Source organism: Botryllus schlosseri, chromosome 7 (assembly GCF_051294905.1).
Source record: "Botryllus schlosseri isolate E-star chromosome 7, Bs_hap1, whole genome shotgun sequence".
In the NCBI taxonomy this organism is placed as follows: Eukaryota; Metazoa; Chordata; class Ascidiacea; order Stolidobranchia; family Styelidae; genus Botryllus; species Botryllus schlosseri.
This window is the reverse complement of record NC_137242.1, coordinates 4633234-4644709: the sequence shown is the minus strand read 5'-3', so window position 1 is coordinate 4644709 and position 11476 is coordinate 4633234. Positions and strand designations below refer to the sequence as shown.

The following is an 11476-nucleotide window of genomic DNA, read 5'->3' as shown; positions in this document are numbered from 1 at the left end:
GGGGAATTGGACTTTAGAATTTTAACGGATTTCCCAAATTGTTCATTTTCGAACAGTCATTTAGTCAACCAGTTATATCCGAACGTATACTCCTTATGGCTGTTTTTTGTTTGCTGAAACTATGTTCAAATGCTATTTGAAATTTCTTTTTCACATTCAGATCCCCCCACCCCCTTTTTAATTAGTTCAGATGTGACAAGACAATTTTGTAGGCCAGCGACGGCCTCTCAATCAAATATATCCTACGCGTGCCGAATCTATCACAAGGCCTCTAGTGAAAGTATTTATCTTATATTTTCAAGTCAACATTTTCAGATTGCGACTAAATATTCCAACGTCATCGATTCAAGTCAGAGAGATTGCTAGCCTTGCTTTATTTTTAGTGAACAGCTACCCGATCGAAAAAAGACATGATAAACTTGGTGCAATGTTGCCGAAACGTAATGGGTGTCCTAAATTTCAATGAGCTCTAGCAGGGAATCTGATCACGTGTATATGTTATATATCAGGGCTGTAACCCAATCAAGAGGCTCCGAGTCACAAGTCAATCTCACTTTCATAGTTTTGACTCGAGTCAAGTCGAGTCATTTTCAATTCACCATTGAGTCAAGTCCAAGTCACCGAGTAGACGGTCGAGTTCGAGTCATGGTATTATGACTCGAGTACGAGTCCGAGTCACACTCAAGTCAACACTGTTTGGTGATATTTAATGATTTGGATTTATGATATACTAACTTTCCTCACTTTGAGCAGTTTCTTGTCCCATTGTCAAGTACCGGGATCAATAGACGAACTTCCAACAGGGTGGTCACTTTACTGTTCTTCGAAATCACAATGACCAGTCGGTCTTGGCCGTTTTATAGTCTTGAGTCATATGACTTGGTTCGAGTCATGCACAATGACTAGAGTCCAAGTCGAGTCAATACCCAAATTGTCTCGAGTCGAGTCGAGTCGTTTCCGTATTTTGAGAAAATGACTCGAGTCAAGTCGAATTATCAGAAAATGGTGACCCGATTCAAACTCGAGTCTGGTCAACCCTGCTATATATCAACGTACCACTATTGTTGGCCATATGCATGCGCAAACTTGAGAAAAAAATCGCGAGACCAGTAAATTTATGGATACTGATTTTTCACAGCAGTTATATTAGCGATTGGTGCATGGTAAGCCGAAAACACAAATGGAAGTGTGGGGTAGGGCTCTTCAAAAATGACCTGTTGAGTCAAGCCTTCCAGAATTTGTGTGATTGGGACCAAGACCATGGTTTTTGGAGGTCTACAAAGTGTTATTACAGCACTGCTAGAAACAAACACTCGGTACCGCCCGTCTTATTCTCTTAGTCAACAGGTGTTTGCGCGGTAAAAATGACCATTTTTAATCATCGGGCAGATTTATCCTAAGGGGGGAATTTTGGCCCAACTTTCGGCCAAGGGAGGCACGAGATGAGAAAGGTTGGGAACCACTGAATTAGGTGATTGCCTATATTAATCTACTGTACAGTGTACACGATATCGAGCGACGACTCAGGGCCACATAATAGCTCAGTACTTATAAATACATATTGACGTTTGAAACGTCGCCAAATGTATCAACTGAGGAAATCAAATGATATAATAATCTCATAAAATCAGTATCTTGCGTCGCTTTGCCAACAATTTCGACCTGATCGGACAATGTATTCGGCGTCTGAGTATTGCCACATGGATATTGAGCAGAGCGTAAATGGGTTTCTACATTTACTACCGATTAACAAGTTATACAGCAGTATAGCCAACACCCCAGTCGCACGGATTTGGTTTTTAATATACAGTATACATATGTAGTCAAGATTGACCCCCTACGCCTTCAAGATTTTTACATCAGAAGACGATATCAATCTCATTGATTGGTTGAATAAGGATCATTCGCTGAAAAAATACAGTGTATTTCGCTCTTGATGTCATGTGATTGAGGGTCAAGCTCACAGCACAGAGACACTATAAATATGCACAAACGGAAAGCTGGATATTTCGAGCAAACTTTTGTAACAATACAAGTAAATCTTCGAGATTGTCAAGGGCATGCTCGTTTAGTGTTTAATGTTTATGCTGCCAGCTCCATGCATAGAGTAGCCCGCAGTTGAAAGTCAATAAATTTGAACCAAAGATGTTATAATGAAGTGAAAATTGCAATATATGAAAAAGGTTCACAGTGCAGAACCTACCAAGGTTCTGTTGTGAACGCGAACCTCAAATTTTCCGAGGTTCACACACAGAACGCGAACGTGAACCTCACGTTCACACCATCCCTAGAAATTAGGTCATTGGTTGACGCGTTCTCGGCAATCGCCGCTAGCCTGATTAATCGCGTCTCCATCAAGCTTAGTTCCGCTGGCTTCAAGAATCGCATCTGCAATAGGCCCGGTGCACACTATACCATCGCTGGCCTGTACAATTGCGTCTGGTACGAAATATATTATCGCTGTCCTAACTATCGCGTCTCGGGCCTAGCATGCTTTGGCTCCTAACTCCCAATTGTGATTAAAGGTTGACATCGCGAACCTGGATGACATCGATTGTCCGCACCGCATATGTGCGACGCGTGCGTACTTGCGTCTTTGATTTCTGCTAATACTCAAACATAACCACCAGAAGATGTGTGTCCACTGTCAAGGCTTGAGTTATAAAAGAAAAGGTTTGAACCACCAGAAATCGATGCCATCATAGAACATACTCCATAACAAGTCGGCTATGCCGAGACCTCGATACTAAAGGTGTCAATTTCTATATGCGCGAAATGTGGCGATCGTCATCTTCTGCTGTGATATTGAAACTTCTGACTCCTCTGAAATCAGAGTCCCTAATGAATAGAGTCCAGAACAGACTTTCCATCAACGAAAATAACTCCTGTAACATAAGTTTATTAGCCGTCGGGCCCGTCGCCAAAGACGCGTATTCGTTTGTTCTCGATTGAAATCTCCAGATTGTCGGCGAATATGTTGCAGGAGATGGCGAGCTCGCTAATTGACTGCACAGTAGGGCTGTTCAAAAATAACTTTTTTTCCCGAATCTTGCGGGCTCCGTGATTAAATCGTTAGGTTGCCTTGAAAAACGACGCACACCAAATTTGGATTCATTCAACCTATAATCGCTGATTTCGTAGAGTTTGAAAATTTTGAGTTTACCCAAAAGTCCGAAAGTTTTAAAAAAGTGTCCACCTTTCTCGATTCATGGTAACCCTATTTAATAGTAACAACGACATGAGTTAGCAGGCATACAAATTACAAAGCCAACTGAAGTAAAATGTTTACAAATTTATTGATATAGTTAAATATAATTTATTGACGAGTAAAAAAGCTTTTCAGTTTGCTCCACCAGGATCTTTTCGTGACCTCAGGAGCAGCAGTATCCATCGATTCATACTTGACATCCGCAGATGCGTGATCTTCATCACTTTCCGACTTTTTCAAATTTTCTGCAATAATATCTGCTCAGTAATGGCGATAGTTACTTCCATAGTCGCATATTCGTGACGTAATTGGGCGGGGATCTGCTACGTTCATATTTGTTGCTTTTCTCTGTAGATAATAGTGGATACATGAATATTTTCCGTTGAGGTTCGTTCTGCATCCCTGCCATGCATTGCATTCTGTCCTATGCTATGCAAAGCCTATATGTCATTGGTCATTATTGATGTCGTGCATCATTGTACGCACTTACACTAGCCTATTAAATGAAGTGTCCAGCCTTCCATGTTGTGTCCGAAATGTACCGGTAACGGGGAACAGCTTGCTCATATAACCTGCCTTGCCTTTACCATTGGATTTTATATTTGCATGATTAATTACCATGCAAAAAGTTGGGGCAGTAGTTCTATACCAGGGGTGGCCAACCTTTTCAGCCAAAGGGCCACATTTGATCGACGATCTATTGCGCGGGCCACTAGCCGCGCGAAGCGCGAAAATTTTTCGTTCATGGATCAATAATATTGTCACTTGACTATATTGCGGGCATGCTGTATATCGCTGGGCTCAGTTTGCAAGGAATGGACTATTTGGCGCCTGGACATATCGATATCGAAAGCTTCGACCAACATGCGTCAATCATTTTGTGCCTAGGTTTCATAGTCGACGGTCTTTCTGCGAGCGCAAACGCAAGGTCGCATATGTTGAACGACACTTTGTTTCGTAATCACGAATATAGTTAGACGAAATGTGACAGTTCTTTCATTTTGACAAAGGGGTAGCAATATTAAAAGCAAGAAATCGAGTGACAACATGCTGCGCGAAGCGTGTAGAAAATTTTTACTTTTGATAAATTTATCGCAAATTATTCCGCTTTATTGTAGTGTACGAAGATCTACGAAAATGGGATTGGCTTATGGATTTGCCAATGCGTCGGAACTGATATTTTAGTCATCACATCTCAAGTGTTGCGGCTAGACTAATCAATTTTTCGGTTGGCCTTGCAAGTTCACAATCTGTGCAATCCATTTTTGATAATATTACTAATTTCGGAAATTACCTTGCGGGCCACATGTGGCCCGCGGTCCACGGGTTGGCCGGCCCTGTTCTATACCAATATCTGTTTATGATTTTGAAATATCTTTTACATATTTAGAAAGCAAAGGGTAATGAGGTTTGACCTGCGAGTAGCCAAACTCTAATAAATTCTTGATCACCAATAAATGATCACTCTTGTCACAGTTGAATAAATCCATTCATGAGATTTCAGACTGCTGATTGCTGAATACAATATTCAAAGGATATTTATAGCTGATTTTCTCAAGTTCGTCAGCATTGAAGCTGAATACCTGCTACTTTTATAACTGCAGGAAGCCAGAGCAAAACATCAGTCACGGGCATCTGAACACTGTGACAGGCAAACCTTTTACATACCCTGTGAACTGCTATCAGAGCTGGAAAAGTCGATGTTGTTTTCGCTGGTTTCATCGACGTCGAAACTTGAAATTATTTCGCGCTGCCGTTTTGACAGTGTGCTGGAATTGAACAGCGATTGATACTTGTATTATGTGGGGTCACAGCACCGTGTATCGTTGTACCTGGGCATTTTGATGAAGGTGTGAACATGATGATCACCGTGCCCGTACGAATTTAGTCTTCGTATCCCTTTCCCGCGGTATGTAAAAACGTGATGCGATGAAGTTAACTCCGGAATCTGCATAGAATGTGAACATATTATGCTACTGCGTGACATTTACTTCGAAGAAATTCAATCATCGCGTTCCACTGAGTGTAATGGCAAGTTCAAGAGATAGTTTTCTAGTGAAGGTTTACTAAACTGTACATGTACACTGGCTTGAAAAAAAATTAGACTTCCGGCACTGCAGCAACACTTTTCCATCAATAACCATATGAATAGTTTAATACAAACTCTCCAAAGTTGCCCCTATGTCGCAAGCAACCCCGCATTACGTATTATGGATACGAGGCATTCAATATCACATGCCTTGAGCTCGGTAATAAACAATGAACACTCTGACTTGGACTAGAGTCCCAACACTATTACCGGTACTCGGATTTGACACTTCGTTGCCTGACTATGACTCGGACTTGACACGGTGGTGAATAGAAAATGACTTGACTTCAGTCAAAACTATAAAAGACTTGTGACTCGGAACCTTAGGACTTTACAATTATGAACTCCAGTCACCCCACTTCCCGCACCATGGCGTAGAGGTGGCTGGAATAGAACCACATGGCGCTCAACAATAGAGACCGAGCTAGCGCAACGCGGGCTATCGCTCGAAGACGCCCACGACCGCCCACGATGGAGGCGCTTAATAAGGGCCCAAAACTCATTATCTTGATGTTCATTTGTTTCCTGTTTTCTTTTGCCCTTTTATTTAATTGAAAGCCGATATATATTTATCCCGCACCAATTGTAGATAGAATCCCCAGAGAACCAAGAAATACTCACTCTGACCAATATATCGTCATGGATACCCGGTATTTTGATGGATCCTCCTAGGATTGCTTGCGAAAACGATATTTTAATGTCAGAATGCACATCAAATCCCTGTCTTCTAAAAACAGGACTTGGTGCAACCTGAAATGGAAATTTATAACATGGTTTCATTTCAACGCTCAAGTCCGACGCGTCATCTGACTGACCTTAAATGTCACGTATATCTCTTTAGATCCCGCTTGCGTACGCATCGTTTGGTGATTGTCCACACCTAAATTCATCGTTACCCACATATATATTAATGATTGATATTTTGTTAGTATAAATCAGTGCCATACCGGGTGGGACGGGTACAGTGATACTCTTCATTTGAATCAATTGACCTCTTCCAACACACATAGTGCAGGGTGTTGTAATCAATTTACCGGATCCGTTGCATTTTCGACACGTGGAACGCATTACAAATGGTCCCGATATGATTTGTTCCTATACATAAAGCATACAATCTGCACACATGGTCCAAGTAGTCAGCGTTGTTACCAGTGTTGGGATCAAGTCACTACCTTCGAGTCACGAGTCATTTCGCGTCATTGCACATTTTGACTCGAGTCAAGTCAAGTCAATCGATTTTCGAAGGTGACTCGAGTCAAGTCAAGTCACTCGATTTTTGGAGGTGACTCGAGTCAAGTCAAGTCAAGTCACGAGTTAAGTCACGATTCAAGTCAAGTTACCTTTTCGAAGTATGAGGCATGATTACATCATTGCATTTTGCTAGCTGTCTGATATACAGATTGAGTGGTTATTGATTTCGAACCGATGAACGAATATAGAGTTGAATATACACGATGTGTTGCTCACACTGCTGAACTACCTAAGTAATTGCATAGCCTAAGTTTATAGTTACCAGCCAAAATAGACAATAGAGAAACGAATTGATAAGATGCAATACATTGCCCATTTTAAAATTGATATGGTATAATTCGAGCCTGCGCCAATGACGCTATTGTCGTACTATATCAACTATATTCTAATTCAATTTCAATAAAGCAAGAGGTTTGGTTAAGGTACGAACAGAGAACAGAAATAGACATTTTGCTATTAAATTACTTTATTATACTAGTTTACGACAACGTAAGCTGTAAGCTTCGATCACTTCGTTTGCGGTCAATATATTTGTGAGAGAACAATGGAGGCTCAGTAAAACGCACGATCATTGCATGATTGGTTGCTCTCACGGGTTACACCTGCGTTTCGCGAACAATCCGAACATATACAAGATACAGTGATTTTTATCGACACCGATTACTTGATGACTTGAAATTGACTCGTGAATTTTGCTCGTCACGAGTCAATCCACATTTCTGATACGCTGAGTCAAGTCAAGCCATTTTAGCAAAGTGACTCGAGTCAAGTCAAGTCAACGAAAAAGGTGACTCGAGTCAAGTCATGACTCGAGTCATCCCATCACTGGTTGTTACTCAAGTGCAATTAAATGTAACGCAGTAAATGTACACTCAATTATAAGTAGAACGTAGAAGATACGATTTCAAATTCATGTCATAAGTACTTTTAGTAGAATTATTAAAGGAAAACTCAAACATACTCAAGAAATAGTTTCGAGTAGATTTGGCAGGGTGGCAATGGAGTCATGACTTGACTCGAGTCACGGTTTTTTGGTGACTTGACTTGACTCGAGTCAATCTGTGTATCGACTCGACTTGTATTCGAGTCATTGTGCATGACTCGGGCCAAGTCAGACTCGAGACCAGGACATCCAAGACAGACATATCATTGTAACTTCAAAGAATAGTAAAGGCACCACGTTATTGATATTTCATCGATCAGGCCTGATACTAGGAAAATCGGGCCGGAAAAACTGTTGCGACTGAGGAAAATAACGATATTATGAATGCGAGCCATTCTGCATCGCTCAAGCAGAGCTGAAAAAGTGGGTTGAACTCACAACTGAAGAGTAAACAATGAACATAATGACTTGGACTCGGACTCAAGTCACAACACTATGACTCGGACTCGACCCTCTACTCACTGACTTGGACTTGACTCGGTGGTGAATTGAAAATGACTCGACTTGACTCGAGTCAAAACTAAAAAAGTGAGATTGACTTGTGACTTGGTTATAACCCTGAGATTTGGTTGCGGGGCCGCATACTTTCGACAGGTAATGGGGGGTGGGCACTTTTGAAATTGCAGGATGCATCTTCACGACTAACACAAAATGACCAATGACATTACAAATAGGTGGAATGTTCGGAAGTGTATCCGGTTATACGGGTCTCTTTCGGCCAGTTGTCATGACAATTTCACCCAGAAGTGATGCAAGCATATCCCAAAAGTACTTTCTACTTTTAAAAATCCTGAGTGTCAAAGTAGCTGAATTAGTTTTGACCTAAAAAAAATGTCGAGCAGATGTGCAAATATTTGAAAACATAGCTACTTGACTAGAGAAAGATACATTCAAGTAGTCACTTGGAAAAAGTATAATTACTTTCTATCGGCTAACCGTGTCACAATATCATTGAGTGAGTCGCAAATATTACCATGCCAGAGCCGCCACAATAGCCACACTTGGCTATCTTAGTCCCAGGTTCGTTACCGTGACCTTGGCATCTGGGACACGAATCCATCAATTCCAATGATAAAGTCTTCTTTGCACCGCGCGCTGCTTCAAGGAAGCTGATATCGAGTGAAACCTTCACAAAAGGAATGAGGCAATTGTTAGGCATTATACGGGTAGAAAAAGGATAGTTTTGCAGTGTGATCAATAAACTCCCCAGTAAATACCATTTTACATGTTCATTACTACTATACCCATATGCTTTTTATGTTTCATTTTATGTCACCGTCATAATTGGTTGTATGCAAAGCATTCAAATTAGAGTTTTTAAAAATTCCTAATTTGACGACGATTGCCATTGAAGAGGGTTAGCTTGAAAGTATATTTAGTCCTGTACCCAAAAAAATTCATATATCGTACCGGCAGCAGTTGCCAACTATTAACAGCCCCATGCACAGACATTGGTCACACCAGAAAAATAAAATGATGTCTTCCTTATCAATATTTCAAGTTCTTGCTGTTTCCCTTACTGTTTCTCACTATTATCGACCTATTTACAATATGTAATATTTACTTCTACTAGGCTACTATACACAATTAGTCAAAAATATGAATTAAAAGAGGAAAGTTACAGTTATGTGATCATGTGATTGCTACATTAGCGGCAACCTATGTAAAATTTGAAAATTTTTGTTTCAGGATAACTGAGCCAACCAGGGATGAGGAAGTTCCAGTTTCGTACTTCATAGAGGCCCATGACATGACGTTACCGATATGGACTACAGGTTGGCAGATAGCAGTATAAAAATCTCACGTTATTGAAATCTGCTGACACTATGGAAACACAATCACCGCGAGCACGGTCAGAAGGAAGTTAGAGCACTCATAATCTAGACGCAAATAACAAAACTGCCTAAGCTACATGTTTTTGAGGATAGATAAAAGTATGAAGCGAAATACTCACCTCAACAGGGGCATATTCCCGAAAATCTTGAAAAGATTCACCTTGCGAGTGGAAGTCGGAGAATATTTTTCGAAATAACTCCTCGGGATCGATATTCTGTTGGGAAAATCCAAATCCTCCTCCTGGCCAGGACGTTTGGTCCGACTGAAATCCAGTCGGTCCAAGTGTATCGTACTGCTGTCTCTTCGTTTCATCGCTCAATACCTGTTGGCATAATGTAAAAAGCTCATTGAAAGACCATAATAATTCAGTTATCGGTACCATGAAATACCTCCGTGGATAATAGAAAGAAGCAAATATATGCATTACTCATAATATTCACAGGTGGTCTAAGTAGTGATCGTTGGCACTCAAGTAGAAGGACGGATGCAATTTATACTAAATTACAAGTGGAAATAGCGATTTTAAAAACATGTCATAACTAATTCAATTTGAAGTACAATATTAAGGTCAGAAAAATATTCGAGACGTTTCGAACAGTAGATTTAGTCGATGGGTCATATACATTTACCAGTTGATCAAAGCTTGCTAATTTCAAAATGGAAGTGTACGTCCGCACAACCAACACAAAATGACAAAAGACAGCAAAAAGAGTCTCTATTTTCTACAAATGTATTCTTTACTATGAAACCGGGAATATTTTTTGCGTTTGACATGGCAACTTCCGTCATAAGAGCGATTAAAACATATTCCAAAAACTCTATTTCTTTCACAAGGTTCAATGTATAAAAATAGGTAATTTTGCATCTATAGAACTATTGCAGCAGAATAGGAAGTATAGTGGGGGGTGATGGTTACAATTCGTCGGAATCTCTGTACGACATTTCCGATCAATATGTGTGATGAGTCGGGTTGGAATACCGGCAATATATTTGGTGTGCCAAGACAGTTCTCATTGACACAAATATGTGCAGTGAGTAGAATCTTAGGTGTGCACGAGACACTGAATCCATATTTCGGGGATGAGACCATTCCAAACATGCCTGTACTATGTGATAGTCCTATCGTATGAAATGTGACTAATCCGTGCGATGGTTGAGATGAAAAAAATACAGGTTTAGACTTAATTCTTGCTATCGAGAGCGATCCTGATGAAACATATACGATGGAAATATATTTTCAGGCATCTTCACTACTTGAAAACCTTTTTAAGCAGTCAGTCGGTCAATGCCAAGTTTCCATCCATGGTAACATATATCATATTGATATTGCTAATGTATAACCCAGAGTGGAAACAGTAGTTGTTTTCAGCAATAAGTTGCGTAACAGAAGGGTTTCTTGCATAGAACAATTAAGTAATTAAATGAAAAGTTTCGCGTGACGATTCCACCAATTCTACTCTGGTGTACTGGTATAACAAATACACACTTTTCATTAATCATTACTAACTTACAGTAGCCTACATTACCTCATATGCCTCTGCTACTTCTGAAAATTTTTCCTGGGATGATCGATCCCCTTTGTTTGTGTCCGGATGATATTTCTTTGCGAGTTGATAATAAGCCTTTTTAATTTCCGCAGGTGACGAGTTTCGAGCGATGTTGAGTATTTTGTAATAATCCTTGCGGGCAAGAGCAGGATTTGTAGTATGAAATGTCGCACAAAGATCTTGAATACGGCCTTTCGATTTGTCAAGCCTTTGAACTAAAATTTACATTCAAGGTTCACATCATTCTCATCATGATATAATCCGTTCAAGTTTACTTACTTTTCTTCGCACTGTTGAATGCATGCAAACTGCGATTGAGTATTACAAATCGGCGTAATATGCTTCGTGTAAGAAGAGTTACATTCTTGGAAGACACTCTCACTGCAGTCATACTGGTTGTTATCATCTCATTGAGTCAATCAATCCAGATATACGCGAATAGTAGCTGGGATTGATATCGTCTCTAGCTCACTACTCGCCAGATTAGTTCACGTCGCAAATAAAACGAAATCCTGTGGAAAAATATGAAGTTGCGCAATACAACATTGCTGCGGGGGATTTCCCTCCTAATCATATTTTCAGAGATGAGCATGGATTAGGAT

The 11476-nt window shown here is 40.3% G+C and overlaps 1 protein-coding gene across 1 annotated transcript; it reads right to left on the bottom strand.

The window, feature by feature from the left end:
• Nucleotides 1-3272: 3272 nt before the first annotated feature.
• Nucleotides 3273-11442, bottom strand: LOC145443736 (dnaJ homolog subfamily A member 3, mitochondrial-like). The gene is made up of 10 exons (XM_080321688.1): nucleotides 11154-11442; nucleotides 10854-11089; nucleotides 9446-9649; nucleotides 8465-8617; nucleotides 6245-6392; nucleotides 6113-6177; nucleotides 5919-6047; nucleotides 5041-5156; nucleotides 4877-4977; nucleotides 3273-3453 (listed from the first exon to the last, which is right to left on the bottom strand). The coding sequence occupies exons 1-10, from the start codon at nucleotides 11278-11280 to the stop codon at nucleotides 3317-3319; spliced, it is 1416 nt and encodes a 471-aa protein (XP_080177814.1). The 5' UTR covers nucleotides 11281-11442; the 3' UTR covers nucleotides 3273-3316.
• Between the last annotated feature and the right edge of the window lie 34 nt (nucleotides 11443-11476).

Bases quoted from the DNA above. Each gene is read 5' to 3' on its own strand.
- LOC145443736 (XM_080321688.1), bottom strand. From the start codon at position 11,280: ATGATAACAACCAGTATGACTGCAGTGAGAGTGTCTTCCAAGAATGTA. The intron at 6,393-8,464 runs GTAATATTTGCG...CTTTATGTATAG, and splicing joins ATTGTGGCGGCTCTGGCATG to GAACAAATCATATCGGGACC. The intron at 6,178-6,244 runs GTATGGCACTGA...CGATGAATTTAG, and splicing joins CACTGTACCCGTCCCACCCG to GTGTGGACAATCACCAAACG.